Source organism: Osmia bicornis, chromosome 10 (genome assembly GCF_907164935.1).
Source record: "Osmia bicornis bicornis chromosome 10, iOsmBic2.1, whole genome shotgun sequence".
NCBI classification, from domain to species: Eukaryota; Metazoa; Arthropoda; class Insecta; order Hymenoptera; family Megachilidae; genus Osmia; species Osmia bicornis.
The window spans coordinates 9349564-9371020 of NC_060225.1; the positions used below are offsets into that span (position 1 = coordinate 9349564).

At 33.2% G+C, this 21457-nt stretch overlaps 7 protein-coding genes across 11 annotated transcripts in view; 5 read left to right on the forward strand and 2 right to left on the reverse strand.

Moving 5' to 3' along the window:
- Positions 1–14148, reverse strand: part of LOC114874186 (synaptobrevin-like) — a 31586-nt gene extending 17438 nt beyond the window's left edge. The window contains exon 1 of the mRNA XM_029183246.2: positions 14077–14148. The gene's annotated coding sequence lies outside the window, so the exon portion shown is untranslated. The remainder of the gene's footprint in view (positions 1–14076) is intronic.
- On the forward strand, positions 94–1251 carry LOC114874185 (60S ribosomal protein L22-like). The gene is made up of 4 exons (XM_029183243.2): positions 94–203; positions 470–610; positions 782–903; positions 1043–1251. The coding sequence occupies exons 1-4, from the start codon at positions 195–197 to the stop codon at positions 1188–1190; spliced, it is 420 nt and encodes a 139-aa protein (XP_029039076.1). The 5' UTR covers positions 94–194; the 3' UTR covers positions 1191–1251.
- On the forward strand, positions 1859–3995 carry LOC114874187 (gamma-aminobutyric acid receptor-associated protein). The gene is made up of 3 exons (XM_029183249.2): positions 1859–2301; positions 2993–3190; positions 3274–3995. The coding sequence occupies exons 1-3, from the start codon at positions 2212–2214 to the stop codon at positions 3337–3339; spliced, it is 354 nt and encodes a 117-aa protein (XP_029039082.1). The 5' UTR covers positions 1859–2211; the 3' UTR covers positions 3340–3995.
- LOC114874180 (putative ammonium transporter 3) lies at positions 4069–6475 on the forward strand. 5 transcript variants are annotated; one of them, XM_029183234.2, is made up of 11 exons: positions 4069–4375; positions 4432–4717; positions 4780–4937; positions 4997–5108; positions 5191–5396; positions 5471–5602; positions 5675–5770; positions 5838–5926; positions 6004–6093; positions 6169–6256; positions 6315–6475. In XM_029183234.2, exons 1-11 carry the CDS (start codon positions 4237–4239, stop codon positions 6473–6475), a joined length of 1557 nt encoding a protein of 518 aa, XP_029039067.2. In that variant the 5' UTR covers positions 4069–4236. The 5 variants fall into 5 exon arrangements, with proteins under 5 accessions (XP_029039067.2, XP_029039065.2, XP_029039064.2 ...); XM_029183232.2 differs by having other exon boundaries at positions 5471–5770; XM_029183231.2 differs by having other exon boundaries at positions 5675–6093.
- LOC114874181 (origin recognition complex subunit 4) lies at positions 6473–8953 on the reverse strand. Its single transcript, XM_029183235.2, has 5 exons — positions 8734–8953; positions 8332–8658; positions 7759–8256; positions 7535–7687; positions 6473–7462 (listed from the first exon to the last, which is right to left on the reverse strand). Exons 1-5 carry the CDS (start codon positions 8947–8949, stop codon positions 7301–7303), a joined length of 1356 nt encoding a protein of 451 aa, XP_029039068.1. The 5' UTR covers positions 8950–8953; the 3' UTR covers positions 6473–7300.
- LOC114874182 (E3 ubiquitin-protein ligase RNF113A) lies at positions 9252–11046 on the forward strand. Its single transcript, XM_029183236.2, has 6 exons — positions 9252–9426; positions 9582–9655; positions 9779–9985; positions 10053–10269; positions 10340–10532; positions 10590–11046. The coding sequence occupies exons 1-6, from the start codon at positions 9252–9254 to the stop codon at positions 10768–10770; spliced, it is 1047 nt and encodes a 348-aa protein (XP_029039069.1). The 3' UTR covers positions 10771–11046.
- LOC114874179 (synaptic vesicle glycoprotein 2B-like) lies at positions 11835–21415 on the forward strand. Its single transcript, XM_046287583.1, has 12 exons — positions 11835–11907; positions 12028–12169; positions 14104–14386; positions 15166–15313; positions 15383–15563; positions 15645–15966; positions 16042–16200; positions 16266–16354; positions 16424–16588; positions 16650–16769; positions 16841–17224; positions 17298–21415. The coding sequence occupies exons 1-12, from the start codon at positions 11835–11837 to the stop codon at positions 17476–17478; spliced, it is 2247 nt and encodes a 748-aa protein (XP_046143539.1). The 3' UTR covers positions 17479–21415.
- The last annotated feature ends 42 nt before the right edge of the window (positions 21416–21457 follow it).

Genomic DNA, 21457 nt, shown 5'->3' on the forward strand with positions numbered 1-21457 from the left:
AATATTGCAATCGTAAAAATACGATTAAGATTACCGCCAAAACTATATCTGACACGGAACCGGAAAAAGTACAGGTAAACAATTTTTTTTTAACGAAGGGCTCCACTTGATCTATATAGGTACGTCCCTGAGAACATTTACGATCGTACTGCCTCCTAGTGGTAGGCTCTTCCATTTGTCGACCATTTGTAAACATGGCTCCGGTGAGTTTCTTATTCGCAAAATAAATGAAAATAATTTAGGAATGCATAGAGATCTACTGAAAATTCGATGAAAATATAACTCGATGTATTACTGCCTTCATTTGTGATATAATTATATTAGTGTTTTCAAAATGATTACACAGATTTCGTTGGATGTAAACTACTTGACGGGTCACGTCGTTTCAGTGGCTAGCACATGTGTCTTGCTCAACTAAAGCATTGTCTAATTAAAACAACTTTAAAATGAAAAATCACATGTTTTTCAGACTATCGCGAAAAAGACTAAAGGACCGGCCATCAAAAAACAAGCCCTTCGGGGTAAAGGCCAAAAGAAAAAGGTATCCCTTAAGTTTACCATTGACTGTACACATCCTGCAGAGGACAACATTATGGACGTAGCCAATTTTGTGAGTATCCTTTAATCCTTATACAATAATTTTAATTCAATATTATATATAGGTGAATTGAAGATATCGTTTACTTATACTTTACATATGTATTTCAATATATTGAAACCCATCTTAACCTAGCGTAAACATGGTGACCGATACTATATGAACGATGTTTTATTTTTACAGGAAAAATACTTGCACGAAAGGATCAAGGTTTCAGGCAAAACCAATAACTTTGGTAACAGTGTTACACTGGAACGCGATAAGATGAAATTGTCCGTCAATAGCGATATCGACTTCTCTAAGCGGTGGGTGTTGTCGTGTATTTCAAATTATTATCCACGTTTCCAAAAGAAAAACTCTTCTCGTATAGCAATTGTTCGGAATTGACATTATTTCCAACAAGATTACCGATATTTGCACTAATTTTATAACATGTTCATCTAGGTACCTTAAGTATTTGACAAAGAAGTATCTGAAGAAAAATAAATTGCGTGATTGGTTGCGTGTCGTTTCAAAAGACAAAGACACCTACGAATTAAGGTACTTCCAGATTAACAGCCAAGAAGACGACGACGAAGAAGACGCAGAATAAACTTCTATACACAATTACAGAAACATCTGTACATATTTCTATTAATAAATAATGAAAATAATTTCGCTATTCTTTTTATTAATCTTTTTAAAATATATTTTAGTTAATAAGAAATCAACGCGAAAGGTAAAAACAGCTATCGCGATAAGGAAAAGAAAGGAAGCTGTTCATTATTAAATATGCATCGTAATTCTCCCGCGAACTTTAGAATGTAAAAGAATGCGCCACCTTACACAATGAACTGAAATGAAAAACAGAAGTCATTCATTATCATTCAGAGAATTGTATCAATTAAAGGTTCCTTTGGAGCCCCACCTCGCAGACTCTAATTATCATTATTCAATCAGTTTCATTGCATCTACTTCAATTAGTATCTTATCAAACCAACAAAATAATATCTAATCATGAACCAAAACTACAAAATTTAAAAAAGATTAAAAAAATCCTACCTATTATGTTGCAATAAATGATTTAATTACACAAGAAATTCTTTTTTTTTTCATAGGTAATATATCTACATGTAAAAATATTAAATTTAGTTTAAAAATCTCACCAAGTTTCTCTTGCAATTCTAACATAATGTTAAGTAATATATGTAACGTATGTACAAGGTGCGGAATAGTATAGAGACAGTCCTGTCTTAAATATCACATACGTTAGTAAAACCATTCTTCTTCCAACGGAAAGAGACATACTGATAACTATTGAAAGCACATTGAAACGAGTAAAATTATTTTCAGATATCGTTCGATCTCTCCGTTTAATTTTCTTCGAATTTCCGAGAAAAACTCGAGGGACTATTTGGTGATAGCGTAGAGTGTAAAAGTATCCGTAGTGCGCAGACGATCTGACGCACGGTGATTGTTGTGACAGAAGTATAGAAGAGGTATTGTGTCGCCGTCTTTCCAGTTCGGAATCAGCAAAATCCGTGTGAAATCGATAGACAAAACATCCACCCAGATCAGTAGCGGAACACGATCTCATTAAATTGCACTATTCGTGCAATTACGAGAAGGAAAAAATGAAGTTTCGTTACAAGGAGGAACACCCTTTTGAAAAGAGGAAGGCTGAGGGCGAAAAAATTCGACGGAAATATCCCGACAGGGTTCCCGTGAGTAGTTCTCAATCGAGAAATCATTCTGTCAATTGACGAAGAAATTTCTTCTCCTTTCTTTCAAACCAAATGAGCTATTTTGAAAAAATAATTGATTCGTCATGAGGAAAAATATTTAACTGGTACGGGCGGACGAGTTTGATAAATCGTTTGTGACTCGATCATATTCGCAGAATTTCCTGCACTGGAATTGAACAAGGTCGACACTATCTACGCCGCATATGTTCATATATTGAGATTATTCATTAAATTTACACGCTGATGACAATTTCAATGAAATATTCGTATTCGTTTATTTCGCTTTTTCATTAAATCTATCGATCTTGCTTTCCTCCATAGTTGGTCATTCACAATCGACAAAACGTAACAGGAAACAGGAAATACCTTTCCTTTCTATTAAATGCACGGGAAATTTAAACATACGAGATGAAACATTTGAAAATATAGATCAGCTGTTGTTACTTTAGAGATTTGGATAAGTATCAAATGCATATAATATCAAACATGGATTTGAAGCTTGTTTTCTGATCTTGACAATGAGCCAAGATATAAACAATCTATAGCTTAGATAACAGGGAAGAAGAATTTGACAGAATGATTAAAAATCTATATTTTGCTTAACCTGTAACTGGATTACAGTCTTAATTAACTAACATCATTCAATGAAATATTTGTTTTTGTTTTATAGGTCATCGTTGAGAAAGCACCAAAAGCTAAAATTAGCGATTTGGACAAGCAAAAGTACCTAGTACCATCTGATTTGACTGTGGGTCAATTTTACTTTTTAATCCGTAAACGAATTCATCTTCGTCCCGAAGATGCTTTATTCTTCTTTGTTAACAACATCATTCCCCCGACAAGCGCCACTATGGGTTCCCTCTATGCGGTAATTATCGATAATTTAATGATACTTTGAAATTTATAAGAAATTAAAAGAATTTCTATTTAAAATCATAATAACTTTTATAGGAACACCACGAGGAAGACTTCTTTCTGTACATGGCATACAGCGACGAGAATGTATATGGACACTAATTCACAAAACAGAAGACATTAAAATAAAAAATTGGACAACAAAAATTTGCCATCTACAACGTAGTCCTTTTAGATGCTTTTGGAAGTATTAACAAAATTATATCTTTCAATCTTTTGAGTGAAACATTAAATCCTAGCACCGCACACTAAACTAAGTTTGCTTCCTTAAGATAAATTGGACATGTTCGTCTGCCAACTATGCGAACGTTGTATTTTTTTCTTTTTTTCTCTCTCTTTTTTTTGCCTTTAATTCCATCACTCACCGCCGATCGAGGAAGCCTAGGGTAATAGGACGTAAGAAGGATTAATCAGAGCTATGTAATGTGATCTTGTATCATATCTAGCCTGATACTATAAATTTGAAAAACTGTTTCAACAAAAATATTCTTTACATTACAAAACGATAACTAACTTTACTATTGCTAAAAAAATATATTTACGTACATTAATAGAATTATCTTGCGATAAATTCGTGATTCTACGTAGACGTTTCATGTGATATCGTTTACTTTTATTTAGGCTAGTATTGTATTATATTCACATGATTTGATATTATTCAGTCACAAAGAAATGGAAAGAATTTGCTGAATATGTGGTGAGGTGAAAATTTTTTGTAACGGCTGGATGTGGGCCAATAAAAAAATTATAAAAACAAATTGTATGAAAATTATTTTCCTATTCAAAATTACTCGCTTCTACGATATCTTCTACGAAACACGTTGTCTTCGCGTTTAAAGAAAGCAATTGAAACTGCACTTTATTCATAGTTAACGTGTTTTGCTCTTGGTTCATCCATTTTTAACATGTTTTCCACAGGGACACTGCTGTTCCTAACTACAAGTACAAGATACTTTCTAGTTGATGCTAATGCTTTAGCGAAAGAAGTCTTCAAATAAAATGGAATTAGAAAGTAATGGAACAAACATTACAAATAGTTCAGTTAATGAAACGTACGTTACTTCTGCATACAATCTTAATCAAGAAGACAGCAACTGGATTGTGACAAATTCTTTTATAATCTTTACTATGCAAACGGGTAAAATTCTGAAATGGCATCGCGACGTATAGAATTCTAAACGTTTAATGTTTCAGGTTTTGGTATGTTGGAATCTGGATGCGTTTCTTTAAAAAATGAAGTTAACATTATGATGAAAAATGTAGTAGATATAGTACTTGGTGGACTGACTTATTGGGCATTTGGTTTTGCTATGAGTTTCGGATCAGAGAGATTAAAGAATCCTGTTATCGGTATGGGTGAATTTCTGATAGATCCTTCCATAAATGACGAATTTATGGGTCCAAAGTGTGCTGCATTTTTGTTTCAATTAAGTTTTGCAACTACTTCAACCACAATCGTTAGCGGTGCTATGGCCGAACGGTAATTATGATGAAAAATGATGAGATAATTTAATTTATTTTACTTGAATACTGTGCTTACAGATGCAATTTTAAAGCTTATTGCTTATTTTCTTTCTTAAACACCATTGTATATTGTGTACCAGCTGGATGGATATGGGGTGATCATGGGTTCTTAAAAAATTTAGGTGCTGTTGATATTGCTGGTTCAGGAGCAGTTCATCTTGTTGGAGGCATTTCTGGTAAAATAGTGTGAACATTTTATCCAAATCTTCGCACTCTTGATACTATTCTGTTCTAGCACTTGCATGTGCCATTATGTTAGGACCAAGACTGGGCAGATACGACAAAGGAATTGATCCATTGCCTCTTGGATGTCCGGTCAATGCCATTATGGGTTTATTTGTACTTTGGTAAAGTAGAAGATAATCAGTAATTAATCAATCAGAGACTTGCAATTATGAATGATAATAAAACAAGAAATAATGATACAAGGTGGGGCTGGTTAGCTTTCAATAGTGGCAGTACATACGGTATCAGTGGACAACGATGGCAATATGCTGCTAGGGCAGCAATTTCCACTATGCTAGCTAGCATGGGAGGTGGTTTAATTGGATTAGGTTTCAGTTTATATAATCCAAATGGAATTGATATTTTGAGCCAGATAAATGGTATTCTTGGTGCACTGGTTGCAGTTACAGGTGTGTTTTATTAAGACTATCATTTATCAATATTAGAAGAAAATTGTTACTGCTGTTTCTACAATGTCAGTTAGGCGGTTGTTTCCTTTATAGAGCCTGGGAAGCTATATTCGTTGGAATGATCGGTGCTTTCATCACGTGCTTCATAATGCCACTATTAGATAAAATGCATATCGACGATCCTGTTGGAGCTAGTGCAACACACGGTTTTAATTTTAATTTAGCCTTCATTTTTCTTTCATTTTTGACTTCTCAATCTCTTTTGTCTTCCAATATAGGTGCAAGCGGAATTTGGGGAATCATTGCTATCGGTCTATTTGCCGACAACCCATATCCTCTTAATACTACCAAAGGAAGAAAAGGGTTGTTCAAAGGTTTAGCAATAATGGATTCTTGTTTTCAATCAAATACATTTTATATGCTAAATATTTCTTTCCATAGGAGGAGGTTGGTACTTATTAGGAATACAATGTCTAACTGTTATATGTTTAGCACTTTGGAGTTTTCTTGTATCTCTAACTTTGTTATGGGTAAGTTGTATGAACTATCATTCAAAGAAATTCTCCAAATTGAAACTTATGGTTCAGTTATCATTTCACTGTTTCAGTTCATAAACAAAATTATACCAATTAGAATGAGCGTTCATGAAGAACTTCTAGGTGCAGATTTAGTAGAGCATCGAATAAGACATATACAGGTCTTTATTGAAATTCTTCTATAATCATAATTCGAAAATTTCACATATTACGAGGTTCGTTATCTGTATTTCTAGATTGGAGTAAGCAGAGCTATGTCTGCTATTCGTCCATTTTCACAAGAACATGAATTAAATAACGTGCCTCCTGTAGGAATCAATCCTGGTAAGATATGCAATTAATAAATATTTCTCAATTAATTATACAAATCTATTTACGACAGGTCACGATTCGTATATCGAAAGATACAACCGTAAAAATCGTTTAAAACAGAAAAAACGATTTTCTCTCGGAAAAAAGTTATCGAAGATTTCTCAAATAAATACTATTACCGACATAGTATTAACTGGAAGCAATAAGCCAAATTTCGCTTGGATGGATTAATATTTGTCAATGCTTTTTAACAATTTATCGAATGTTAATTTATTAGAAACGTATAAATGTATTCACATACATACACGTTCTAACTCGTTTTCAGTTTTCACACGTTACTGTGAGACGTACACTATACACACATTCTGTAATAAATAATCAAAATCTTATATAGAGTTACATATATGAAAATTATGCACGCTAATGTATAAGGAAATAATCCTGTTGAAAAATCACAGATACAGTACATATACGTAATATATCTATACCTTGAATGGCTCGATAAGTAGCATGGCACATATACAGAGCTTACTTCTATCATAGTTAATTTTAAATAAAATATTGTTATGAAAAGTTATTTGTTGTCTTTATTACTTATTAAGGACGTAATATCGGACGTTTTGCTATGCTATTATAGGCAGGAATCGAAGACTGTAGTAACGGATATTCACAAAATAACAATTTCATCTACCTTATTCAATGTTCTTAAACATCAAAAATCTATTTACAAATTCATGATAACTGTCACGTGTAGTAGTAAATGCAAACAACGATTCTTTGTAAAACTGTCATACCTAAATGCAGTTTTTAAAGAAATACTTCATCATTTTTTAACTACTAAATTTGCTTATACGTATAATCTTAGTATATGTAGAAGCATATACTCTTGAAATGAACACACATTTACGCTCGAAAAAAAATATATAACGCATGTAAATAAACATCCTATTCCTCTAATAATTAGTTGTAGCAAAATGGATATTCTAAAATTATAGAAGACTGATGCATTACGAACGCAAAATTTGTTAGTATCTACAACTTTGATAATCATCGTCATTACACGCTAGATAAAGCCCATTGAGAAACTTCTGTTGGCAATCCAGGATAATTTTTCACAGCTTCCATAATCTGTTCTGGTGTGAGTACAAATTTATAATACTGATACTCTTTTTCAACTTTGGAATTCATGCCACCCACTGGCAGTAAGAATTCTAAATTCTAGGAAAATGGTATGCACGACTGATTATTCAAACTTCATAACAAAAGAACAATCCTATTTACAATTCTTACCTTAATGTGTTCAAAAGCTTTCATAATAACAGGCTTCTGAACGCTCTGCATAAAAGAATTCTGATTAACAAATTTAATGTATCTGTTATAAATTGCTTCAAAATTAAATGGCTCCCCATCATAAATCTCTGTTTCGTGTTTCATTGCTATTATCTATAAAATGACAATACAATAAAAATATATTCTGTTTCAACAGAACCAGAAACAGAAACAAGTACACTTACTAAACACATCTCTACAACAGACAATCCCTCGAGCATTAGTACTTTGTCATCCTGAGAAAACATTTTACTTGCTTCTACAAAATCATTCACTTCTAATCTCTGATGTTTTTCTGACAATGTGGAAACCACAACTGCCAAAAAATTTCTAAAGCCTCTCTCGCTTATATCTATCTGATACAATCTCTTTAACAAGTTCACCATAGTAGCATTATTAACTAAACTTTTTATATACTCATTCCACATTGATCCAAACTGTGGATCTATTGTACAATCATCGTATTGCTGTTCTATCCTATTTACATTTTCATCATCAGGAAGACTGAGAAGGTGTTGAAATAGCTCTAAACGACTATCAAAGCCAGACGTTGGTTGCTCTGAGGATGATGTATCACCAGGAAATAAAAATATCTGTCTATGAGAAAATCTTGATTTTACCCTCTTTTCTAAAAGCTCTATAACATCCAATCTACAAGTCATTCCTATCACACATATCGGTGCCTAAGAAGGGATAAACTAATTTTATGAAAATACATAAAAGAATAATGATAATGCGACATTGCATTAGAGACTTACTTGTGCAGACTGAGCAATATCAAAGAGATTGTATAACAAAGTTTGGTTGTGATGTTCACAAAACAGATCAAACTCATCCAATATAAAAATAACTGGTTTCGAATGTTTCTTATCCCCTGATTTTAAACAATCAAGTAGGAAACTTAGGTTCTCAGCAAAGGTACCAAAAACTTTGTCCCCAACTACATTTTCTAATTGCATTTGACGAGTGGCATCTTTCAATGCCAAACGATCATCGGTATGAACCAAACCATTAAGATTCACTATCAATGCATTTTCTTTGAAACTTTTAATAGAAGACAATTCTTTTAAAACACTGTTTATCAGCTGAAACAATGAACATCCATAAGAACAAACAATCAAAACCATTGTACTCTATTTTAACAGACAAGTTAAACTTACTGTTGTTTTTCCACTACCTCTAGGTCCAATCAACAGAGCAGAATTACTTTCACCTGTATCTACTGTACGCTTTAATAGTTCTAATATGTGCAAGCGTTCTTTAACATGATGCCTAAATTTTGTTTCAGGACACATAATTTTACGTTTCAAATATTTTCTCGTTAACAGAATCATATTATCTTGAAAATCAATTGCCATACTTTTTTTTTTATTCATACTGTTTTTTTTTTTTTCTGAAACGCGCCAAAAATTTGTTACCGATTTATTTTCAATAACGAACTTGCACTTCTTTATCTATGAAATTATTTCATTTGTGATTCCATTTATATGAATTGGATTTACATATATGAAATGCAGCGTCTTTGATTAATCAAACGTAACCTATTACTAGTATTTAGAAAAATGTATGCGATACTTTTAAAACGTACTTGCTCACAAGTTTAATTCACTTGAGTAGTATGTAGTATCGATCAATTAAATAGAAGATCAAAATATATATTTCCACCAGTTCTAAATTAATGAAAATATATTATATCTTGAGATTACAAAAGCGCTGGAACTGGATTGTTTACAAAACAAACATGGAAGACGCAGAACCGAAAACAGACAAGAAAAATTGCACGTTTTTATTTAAAAGAAGGAAAATTCGAAGTGCTGCAACCAGGAAACGCAAAGCAACGAGCGACGAAGACGGTACGTGTGTTTGATAAATTCTAAATTTTCTTCCGTTACTCTAATAAACTGTAATTTCATTATATAAATTTGATTAGTGTTCTTGATAGGTTATTCATCTATCGAACACACGAATAATAAAGTTTCTTCTTTTTCTATGTTTATTTTTTAAATAGAGAGCAGCGAGGATGAAACTACGGTAGTTAAGAAAGAAAAAAAACAGGATGATCACAATCCTATGAAACAAAGCGTAAGTATTCAAATTATGGGTTATAATATCATTTTTATTAACGAGGAACAAATCTATATTTATATCTGTGAAACAGATGTTAAATAAAAGGATGAAACTTTTTGTAAATACAGTATTTTGCAGACTAATACAAGAAGATTGAAAAGTCAGCAGAAAGCTAGCGACAATGATAACAGTGAGGATGAAAGCGTTACAGTTTCTTACAAGAGTAGCAGAACCCCTATGCCAGCTGGACCAAGCGATCAAAGGGCAACAGCAATTTTGGAAACAGAGACAGAAAAGGACAAAGATGCTCAGGCTTTGTTTGAAAAGGCTCAAAAAATAAATGAAGTATGGAAACAATGAAAATAATAGTAATTGAAAGTAAAATAGAATTACACAGCATAATATGTTTTAGGAACTGGAAGGAAAGGAAGATGATAAAATTTACAGGGGTTTGAACAATTATGCTCAATACTATAAAAAGAAAGATACTGCAGCTGGAAATGCTTCCAGTGGTATGGTACGTAAGGGACCAATTCGTGCGCCATCTAATCTAAGAGCAACCGTTAGATGGGATTATCAGCCAGACATATGTAAAGATTACAAGGAAACTGGATTTTGTGGTTTTGGAGGTACTTAATTGGCTAATGAATGAAATACCGAAAAAAGTATCAGAGATAACGAGTGTAATTTCATTTTCAGATAGTTGTAAATTTCTTCACGACCGGTCCGATTATAAATTAGGCTGGCAATTGGAAAGAGAAGCTGCTACAGGAGAATATAACAATAGCGGTGATGAGGATGATAAGAAATACGAAATCGACAGCGACGAAGAAACATTGCCGTTTAAATGTTTCATTTGTCGGAACAGTTTTACCGATCCCGTTATTACAAAGTATGTATAATTTTTCTCCGAGATTCAGCTGTTGATTAATTAACATCTCTGTTTTAGATGTAAACATTATTTTTGTGAAAAATGCGCTTTAGAGCATTACAAAAAAAGCACAAGATGTTATATATGCAATGTACAAACAAACGGTGTATTTAATCCAGCTAAAGAGTTAATTGCACGGACAAAGATGGAAGAGAAAGAAAGAGCGGCGGCAGAAGAAGACGAAGTTTCCGATGAATAATAAAGCGCTTATTTTTCTAACAAACGATAGTATTTCCTATTGAACGTTATAATCGTTTAGACAAGGGATGAGCAACCTTTTTTTTAAATTATAACTTTACAGGCCATCAAATTCTATATATACTGAAACTCTTACTTCCTGAATTTGAATACACGCATATTAAAGTCGGCCGAACAACTGTCTATTATCTTTACCCTTATCGTCCATTAATTTATTTGTAAATCAGTTGATAAAATAACAACTGTGTCCAGTGAGAAATAAAGAGAATGAAATATAGAACGTTTGAATATGTTGACAATCCTATCTTAGCAGAATATTGAAATTTCAAAGATCTCTTCTATGAGCCATTCTACAAACACTCGTCGAGTTTGACGTAGCAAGGGGTCGAGGGGTGATACAGTGGTACTTGCTATATAGGGCGAAGGTGATTCTAACGACTCGTAGTTGTTCCTTCAATCGATACACGCGCACTGTTTGTCTCTTAGTAGCGAAAATGTTGGCGAGCTCGTTGTTTTTCATCAGCATTCGTAGAAAATCTCTGTACAAAGTGTAAAACGGTAGAAAAATCATTCTTTCGCGATAACTAAATATCGTCGATCGATATAAATAGCTGGTGTTTAATAAAACAGTGAAAACTCGAGGATTTCCGTATCCGCGCTTTCCCGTCCGTTCATTGATTTCCAAGAAGACATGCCGCGCATCAAAACCCTTTCGGTTTTCACGCGATTGTTGTGCTAGCAGAAACGACACATCGTGAAACTGTGCATTCCTATCGAACGATCGCGTAGAGGAGAATTCTAGTGTTTACGATTGAAATAAATGTAAAACTCGAGGCTCGTTCTATGGTAATCACCGGTGCGTCAAAGAAAACCTGGCCATCACGGATGGGGTAACATTGCGTTAACCGTGAGCTGACTTTATAATCGAATTATCATCGTCGCAAAAATGCTAAAATACACGTTATTTATCATTCAGTTTTAATCGAACAGATTTTGATTCTCACATTCGCCTATCAATTTCTTATCGAACCGATCTCTCAACATAATGTCATCGCGTTATAAAACATGATATGTACGAAGAAGTCGATACGAGGAACAGTAGTAGGTAGTCGAAATACATCAGTTCTAGCAACAGCTGGTACCAAGGTTTCTATAGTGCAATTAATATGATAAGACAAAGGAGAATTGCATTTCCATCTTGAAGACAACGATATTATTCTACGCGATGCAAGACAATAGCTGTACACCTCGTAACAAGAACCGATAAATAAACCTGTCGAATGCCTTGAATCGAGTAATAATAATTCAGTGAGATTTATTACGAATTTAAACGATCAAACATTTGAAGCCGGAAACGATTATTTGGAAGGTGTTACGTTTCACGGAAATCTATTAACCAGGTAGGATATATGTGTATATATATATGTAGTTCGCATGTTAGGTTATTTTAATACCCTGCGACACCCAGGCCGTTCCATTGAAATTGAGATACATCCATATTACGACTGACTACGCGATACGCCAGACTGTGTATCTCTTAATTAGTGATAATCACCAATTAAATATGGTTATCATGTGCGCATTACTCTCTGTACGTATCGAGGCGACAGTCATTGCGCACAGAGGTCGGAGTTTCTATACGGATACGTACTGTATGTATACAAGTATGTATGAAGTTGAGCAGGGTGGTTAGCGGGAGTCAGAGACCGACAGACGGAACAGCGAACCTCGAAATTTTCTGTTTATACATCGCATATTTATTTACGGCGTATATTAATTCAACGAGTGCAGTCTTTGAACGCGTCGCGATACAACCACGTGCCGTTTGTGTTTACCCTCTTGCTATCATAATTCTATTTGAAATGAAACGCGACAAGTGAACGTAACCAAAGTGTGACAAAATTCGACGGTAATCAGTTGACTAGAAAATGCGACGCGTTACGCTCCATTAAAAGGGGCTAATTTAGAGTGAAACAGAAGTGTACAGAAACTTGAGTGTTTCATTTTACCTTTCTTCTTATCGAAAACCGTGGTAATTTAAACAACAAAAGATCAGACGGTACGACATTATCGTTTTTCTTCCGTTAAAACATCGGACATCTGTTTCGTTTTTATGCAATTCTTGTGTATGAATGTATATGTATGTACATATCGTGTAACGAAGGTGCTGCTTTATCGCGAAAGTTGACAAATATTTATCGTTCTTGAATATCTGATAATCTTTGCGTCGCAAATTTTCTACTAGTATCGTTTAATATTCAAACGAAGAATATTTAGTGTTTAATGAGAAACCGAAGCGACGAATGCACAGAGATATATTGTTTCATCGACCGAAAAAACAACTGTGATATTTTATTCTTCGATCACATCATTTACGTGCCTCAGCAGTGCGATTCGTTGTTCCACACACCGTAGTTCAATCACAAAAATAATAAATTAATATTCGAGCAAGTTGCAACGATGAAAGTTATTGGTGATTAAATCTATATTCGTAATGAATATTTTCAGTTGTTTTCATTCTTGGAATGACTAAAAATAAATACACACTTACGCTAGCCTACGATACGCGCGGTACCTGTCTGTCATATTTTTCACTTGAGAATCTCTCACTTTTGACGATTGTAAAAAGCTATCAAGCAAGAAATAAAATAATTTTTTTTACAGAAATAAGTGCGATGAGTCTCAAAAATTCATGTTTTATTATATTTTTAAAAATAAACACGTTAAAATTTATAATATGATCAATATGAACATGCGACATCTACGGTGCGTGTCTGACATATTTTTTACTTGAGAATCTTTCACTTTTGACGATCATAAAAAGCTATCAAGTGGGAAATAAAATAATTATTTTTACCAAAATAAGTGCGATGAGTCTTGAAAATTCATGTTTTATTATATTTTTAAAAAGAAGCATGTTAAAGTCTATAATATGATCAATATGAACATGCGACATCTATGACGCGTATCTGACATATTTTTCACCTGAGAATCTCTCACTTTTGACGATTGTAAAAAGCTATCAAACGGGAAATAAAATAATTTTTTTTACCGAAATAAGTGCGATGAATCTTGAAAATTCATGTTTTATTATATTTTTAAAAATAAACATGTTAAAATCTATAATATGATCAATATGAACACGCGATATCTGCGGCGCGTGTTTGACATATTTTTCACTTGAGAATCTCTCACTTTTGATGATCGTAAAAAGGTAACGAGCGAAAAATAAAATACTCTTTCATCTGAAGAAGAGAATGCAGTTGCCTCTTTTGATATTACGGAGTATAAAATAAAGAGTACTCACGTTTCAAGTCCACTGGTCCTGTTTCAGATGGTTTGTAGCAGTAATGCCCTCGTCGGAGGAGGAAAGTCAGTGGCTCGTTGGCAGCGGGGGTGGTCTCGCATCTTCCGGCGGTGGTACGATATGCAGTACTGGAGAACGTACATTGAACACTAGAGGAGGATTGTACACCGAAGAGATGACGACTCAACCGACAAACGCGAATACCGTAGGTGGGAACACGGCGTCAGCCGATTCCGCCGAGCACGATCTCATCGATTCCACCGGGGATGCAACACTTTTAGCACAATTTCACGAAGACGCCATCAAGCAGGTTCGTTTCTTTCTTTTCCGAATTATTTTGTTCATTTACCAATATAACAACAGATTTTGTATACTTTTATCGTTTAAAACCGTTAAAGTCGCGAAAACGAAGGAGCACTCTACGGACATCCACTCTCTTGCACGGTCTCCTACGCAACTAAAAATTTGAATTCTGATTGCTAACTAATGCGACTCTCGAAAAGTATCGAACTGTCAATATCGATCGATGATCTTCGAATCGCTTCTAAATCGCGCGAACTAAATCGCGACCAATGAATTTCCTTAAATTTGAATTCTGTATTTACATTGGCTACTGTTATTCTTTCCGACACATCGAAATGAAATATACATATATTGAACTTTGATCAATTATGTAGAAAACATAACCTATTGTAAATGGCGTCCTTTTTAGCCAAGTTGTTTTCTTAAAGTGTTTAATTGTTTTATCACTGCCAGTGTCATCAATTTTATAGCTTCAGAATGGACCAAGTTTTGGATGAGTCGATCGTAAAAACGAAATACGAGTCGCGGGAGATACCTAATTATCTCAATGATTTTCCAGTAAATGTTTCTATGTTCCATAATTTTCTTTGAGGTTAAATTTGTCATTCTAACGTCTTAAATGTATATTACTATATACAATTTGTATTCTTTTAACGAATCATGAATGAATAAATAATAATAAATGACTGGACGTTTATTACTTTGTGTTGTTCTTTCAATAACATGGCTATGTTTATACACTAGCTATACATAATAAATTGTTATAAATTGTTAAATATGTTTCAGGCTGGAGTTGGTTACTTCCAAATATTGGCTGCTTTGTGTACAGGCTTGAGTCTTGCAGCAGATACTGTTGAATTTTTTGTTGTACCATATATTTTACCAAGCGCAGAAGTTGAATTATGCATTGAGGACAATGAAAAAGGATGGCTCATTTAGTTGCTTTAATATATTTCATTGGATATCTGTTTTCAAATAATTCTTTTATATTACTGTGTTATAGGTAATATTACTCTGATGGGTCTAGCATTAGGTGGATTGTTTTGGGGTGGTTTAGGAGATAGGATTGGAAGACGCAGATCTTTATTATCTGCAATGTCTGTTCATGCTCTGTTCAGTAGTGTTGCTACCTTTATGCCCACTTATGGCACATTTATGACTGCTAGATTTTGCTCTGCAATTGGGTAGGAAATATTTTTCTTTCTTTATCTGTTATGAATACATTATGCAAACATATACAAAATAAATGTATGTGAAAATTACAGAGTAGGAGGAACCTTACCACTAGCATTTACATATCTCGCGGAATGCTGTCCAAGATTAAGCAGAAGTAGATGGGTTGGTTTACTAGTAGCAGCAGGAGCATTAGGAGGAGTATACGCAGCTCTTTTAGCATGGGTTGTTGTTCCTACAACTGGAGAAATGGTTGTTCTTGAAAATAAAGAGCATTTTAGTGCTTGGCACCGCTTCCTCTTACTTTGCAGCTTACCCGCGTTATGTTCTACCGTTGGACTAATTTTTTTGCCAGAAAGTCCAAGATTCTTAGTGGAAGTAGGCAGAGATGTGGAAGCAATGATGGTTTATCAGGTATTTCCTCTAACTCTAGTTATATTTTAAATATAAGTATGAAAGTTTTATGTTCACATTAATGCATCCCTGCAGAAAATATACAAGAAAAATAACGCACGAAAGGGTGCAACAGGTGCACAATATCAACTTTCTGAATTAGAGCTTCCTACTAAAAGGCCTCGCGGTTTGGCACCTCCATCTCCTACTAATCACACTAGTGTTTTGGCTGATATCATTTATTCTATTGAAATGGTAAGGAGTAAATATATTTTGTTTTATATTTCAATAATAATATTTAATTATGATTGAATTTGTAGTTTTGGAATTCTTTCTTGGAACTATTTGTATCCCCCCATTTACGTGTCACGATAGTGCTTATAATTATTTGGTCGACTGTGTCATTTGGGTATGTATTTTTACGGAATCATTTCGATAATTTATTGTTTAACGATGTAACCTTTTCATTCTCTTTCAGGTTATATGGTCTTATGGTATGGTGTCCTGAATACCTCAAACTTTTACGCGCTACAGAGTATAAAGCTCACACTGTACATATTTATGGGAAAGAATATAAAGGAAAAACATTCAGTGGTTCTTTAGAAAATTGTCAATACAGAGATTCAATCTTTTTGAATTGCAAGTAAGTAAACGTTTAAATAGTAATGTAAGATCGATTTTATATCAAGTTCGTGTGTTTTCAGATTCACGAAAATGGTATTTAGCCACGTAGATTTCGACAACTGTACTTTCCAATCGGTAGAATTTAGTAGCATTAAGTCCAGTAAAACCCACTTTACAGACAGCGTTATTGTATATTCGAAGTACGTACCTGAAATAATAATTACCATCGTGTCTTTTCGTAGATTGTGTTCTTATTACTTATTGTTTATAGATTTGTGGATACGGATTTATCTGCACAAGTCTTTAAGAGATGTAGATTGGAAAATAATACGGAATTAAGTCTAAGTGGTCCGTGTCCGACTCTTGATTTGGATTACAATATTTATATAGAAGAAGCGCTACATGGTCATCTTGTTGCTCAATTGGCTTTTGTGCCTGCTGCTGTTTTGGCAGGACTAGCACTCACTGTACTTCAGCGGCCAAAAGTGATTGGTATTTCGTTGTTTTCCTCTTCGGTTGCTGCCCTATGTTTGATTCTAGTGGGTACGAATAGTTCAGCAGTACTTGGTTTTGAAGGTGGTTTTGTAGCAGTTTTTGCCGTTGCTTGGACATCGCTTACACTGGTTACAATTGAGAGCTTCCCCACTCATTTAAGGTAAATATCATTTCGTTAAAGAGAACTCATTTGTAAATGTAAAATGTGATATTAAATATTTGTATCTTCATAGGTGTACTGGTTTTGGGTTTATAGCGGCGGCTATAAGAATATGTGGTTTAATAGGAACAACAACTTATAAAACTTTAGTTGGCGCACCTTTGATCGCGCCTGCACTGCTAACCGCGTTACCGCTGCTGGTAGCCAGCGTCGTAACATTCAAATTGCCTCATACTCATACGGTTTTCTTATAAAGATATTCCGAGTAAGTGAAAGAAAAGAAGCAAAGATGTCGCAAAAAAAGACATTTCCAATTTATATTTTAATGGATCAATCACGAGCTGTGCTGATGTTTTTACTCGATATTCTTATGACACGAACAAGAAGTTCGAGGAATCGATTTTTATAAAAAAGATTTGAATGAAAATTGTAAGTGGTGTTTTAGACAAATGCGAATTTTCATACTTGCAAATTCAACAAAGAAAGGTTATATTCTGCACTGGAAGCGTGACATTATACAAAGTGGCATATCTTAAACTGATAAATGGGATGATAAACCGTGAAGAAATTGAAGTAGTTAAAGCGCACAGAGATTAAACAGTCATCGTCTGACACGCTAGAATATGGAATTTCTACAAAATTTTAATACATTTGTTTCAAGTATCAACGAAGATCGTTGTTATTAGCAGGAAAATTTTAAAATGGACGAAAGACATACAGGAATTCAACGTTTGAATCAAATTACTAAACTTATATGTAAGATTTAGAGATCTTATTCCAGCTAACTTCGACTTCAAATACTGAAGTCATTATATGACTCGTTTTCGACAGAGAAAAGTTGCAAAATACATATACATGTTTATAATGCTATTTTAATAGGATAATAGCAATGAAAAGTGTCAATTTTAATAAATATTGACTGGGTGAATCTTTTCATCTATGTAATAAGGTGTTACGACAACAAAATGACTAAAACTCTAAAAACTTTGTTTATCAAAGACGCATTTGAATATCCGTAATAGAAAATATGGAATGTTGTTTATAGCTTATAGATGTTTCTTTTTTTTGTTCATAGTTAGTCTAGAAAAGTTATGCATGATCCTAAAATTACTATATTTCAAACAAATCGATTAAGAAAGTTTGCCAAGGACAGTATAATGGAAACTTTTGTATTTACAAACGCTACGTACGCTTTCGCAAGAAAAATCAAGTAGACATTCTAGGAGGAAATAAATAAGAGTACTTGGAATCAAGTAATAGCGTGCTCTTTTTACCACGAGACGAAAGTAATTGAGTAAAAATATATTTACTACTTTTGCTTTTTAACAATTTACTAGCTTGCAATTCACTCCAGATACTAGACTCTGATAATCAAGAGGCATTATTCATGTAATGAGAAGTATAAATGCTGCCGTATGAATCCTAAATTTCCAGCTAAAGACTTGGAACCGAATATATAGAAGCGTAAGCTTTGTTTATAATATTATAAATCCAAGAGATTATCGCCTCTAGTCAAGTTTCAATCATCTTTAAGCTTACAGTGCGATAAACTTCAAAAATGCGTTAAGCTTTCTGATTCTTGTAAACGATCTAAGACGTTATTTTCTACAAGATCAAGAGGATATATATCGCATTGTCATTTTACTGTAAAAATTGCTATTACATTTATGAAAATTTTGCTAGAATTTTACTGTCGTTGTGAGTAAAGAAAAGAACATCACGATGGCATGCCAAAGTTGGAAAAAAGTACTGGTTCCTCAGAACAAATAACTATTTCTAGGCAATAAGAACGTAAAATAAGTTTTACGACATAATTATTGAAATATCTCATTCTTATTGAAACTTAAAAATATATTACTAATCGTAAGTATTTAAGCAAATTTCTTAGCAAAGTAAAAAAGAGAAAACGACAAACAATTGTTGGCAAACTTAATCACATAAAAATCTACGTCCCATGGTTAGTGAATTTTTCATATCAAGTTGTTGGCATCTAGTTTTAAAAAATATTAATGTTATAAACCAAGTTCTATGTGTCATTTGAAAGAAGTAGAAACGAATCCAAAATATTCCATCGGTCGCATAAGTTTTTCTAGTTTGATTCGATCTTTTTCCTTTCTCTTTTGTTGTATCATGAAACTGCAGTAACAGTGTGAATATTTTAATGACAAAATATTACTTATTCCTACTTCTACAAACTGTAATCGAGAACTTGGTAGTGAAACAACCCTGTGCTGGCGTTATAATTAAGAAAGAATGTAAAATAACGTGTAACGATTTTCAATAGATGCAAGTCCAAATTTGTAGTAAGATGAAATCCTTATTTCAGGCTTACTTGGAATTGGGACCACAAAATAGAAAAATTCATATATATACTTAATTGGAACACAGTTAAAAAAGGACTTACTTCTCAGATAATACTTCTATTAATTGATAAAGCAATTATTGATGAAATTTTTGTTTAATATAGGTCGCCGGCACACGTAGTTCCACACTAGTAAATCGTTGCTACAGCATTAAAATCTTCGTCGCCCGTAGATGATATACTTTACTCGACATATCACATATGAGCAAGCATTCTAGATTCGTAGAATTTAATTAGACTATTGACTAAACATACGTAGAAATATGTACCAGGAATCATAAGAAGGTAAAGTCCCGAATCAGTAAATAAAAGTGTGCGTGTGCAGAAGAATTACTTAGTTATACAAAGCTTTTTGGTAAATTCAGTTAATCGAACATGATAAATATTTTGGTTGTACACGGATTGATTATCAGCGGATCAAGCGATAGAAATGTAGTAGATAAATAGTATGTTAATGAGATAAAAAAAAAATACTCACAGATATTCGTCGATTAACGTTCTGTGCAATATTATATTTTTAAGCATAAATATTATTTTTATGTTGAAGAACAAACGTACAAGTGTACGAAGTGTTCTTCTTTTATTAAAACTGACTGTACGTAATTGCTCAGATGATAGTAACTAAATTATTCCAAATAATTAGGCGATCATTTATTCAGATATTTTGATATTTAGTCTTTGATATTTAATAAGGTAATTAATTATTTAAAAACTAAAACACTACAGACAGTGTATAAGAAACATATTTTAATATGTTTAATATATTTTATACAGACTGAAGATACAGATTGGTTGATAATCACCGTGTGTTTTTTTTTGTAGAGACTGCTTTTTAACACGTAAATCTGTAATATTTAAATACCTTTGAGAACAGAATTGGTTAATTTGTATTATAGCAATATGTATGTAAAAAAATGTACGTTTATCTTGCAATACTTTTAGATCATTTTTGCTATAACAAAATCTTGTATACAGAGTGTTCGGCTACCGGATGGGATGGTAGGTGGGGTGATTCTGAACAATTTTTTCCTTCACTAAAATGCTTGTTAAGGCTTAGTTCTTGAATTATTAATGGAAAACTAAGTGGTTCACAATCATTTCAGTTACCACCAGCACCCTTTGAAAGGGTGCCCAGTCGCAGCCGAATACCTTGTATAATTTTAAGGAAAATCTGCAAGCTCTTACAAGTTTTATAGCAATATGTAGTAACTTATTCGTAATATAAATTATCATATTGTTGTTAATGTCGTGTACTGATATTTTCAACAAAAATCAATCTTTCGAAAAGTTATTTAAAATTTTATTTAGAATATCGAAAACATCAAATTATTTGAGAGTATTGAAATATTTTGTTTTATACTGTCGACGAGCATAGGAATATTTAGGGTCAATTAAAAGAAAAAGCTTCATGAAACAATGAGATTAAAAAAAACTGTGTAGCACATCGCTATAAACAGTTGTAATTTGAGAATGTAAACTGATGACCTGCATAGATATTATGTATGTATTTTCCAATTATGTATGTATTTTTATTCCGTTGTAATGATACCGATTAATTGGAAAATCTATATTCGTGATATTTTTTTACATATTTACTCTTTTATATTAGGAAAATATGTGCTTTAAGCTATATAATTACCTACGATCACTTATTTGTATTCAATGCTACATTATATTTTGTTGTGATTAAGAAGAAAATTAGAATTTAATTTCTTTGTGTATTTCACTAAAAACATGCAAGAATAATTTTAACGACAGTTGATTGCAGATGTAACGAACATTTAAGCTAAATAACAGAATGTACGAGTGGAATAAACAAGATAAATTTATTATGTCTAAAACATATCTGTTATTAACACGCAGTTTCGTTA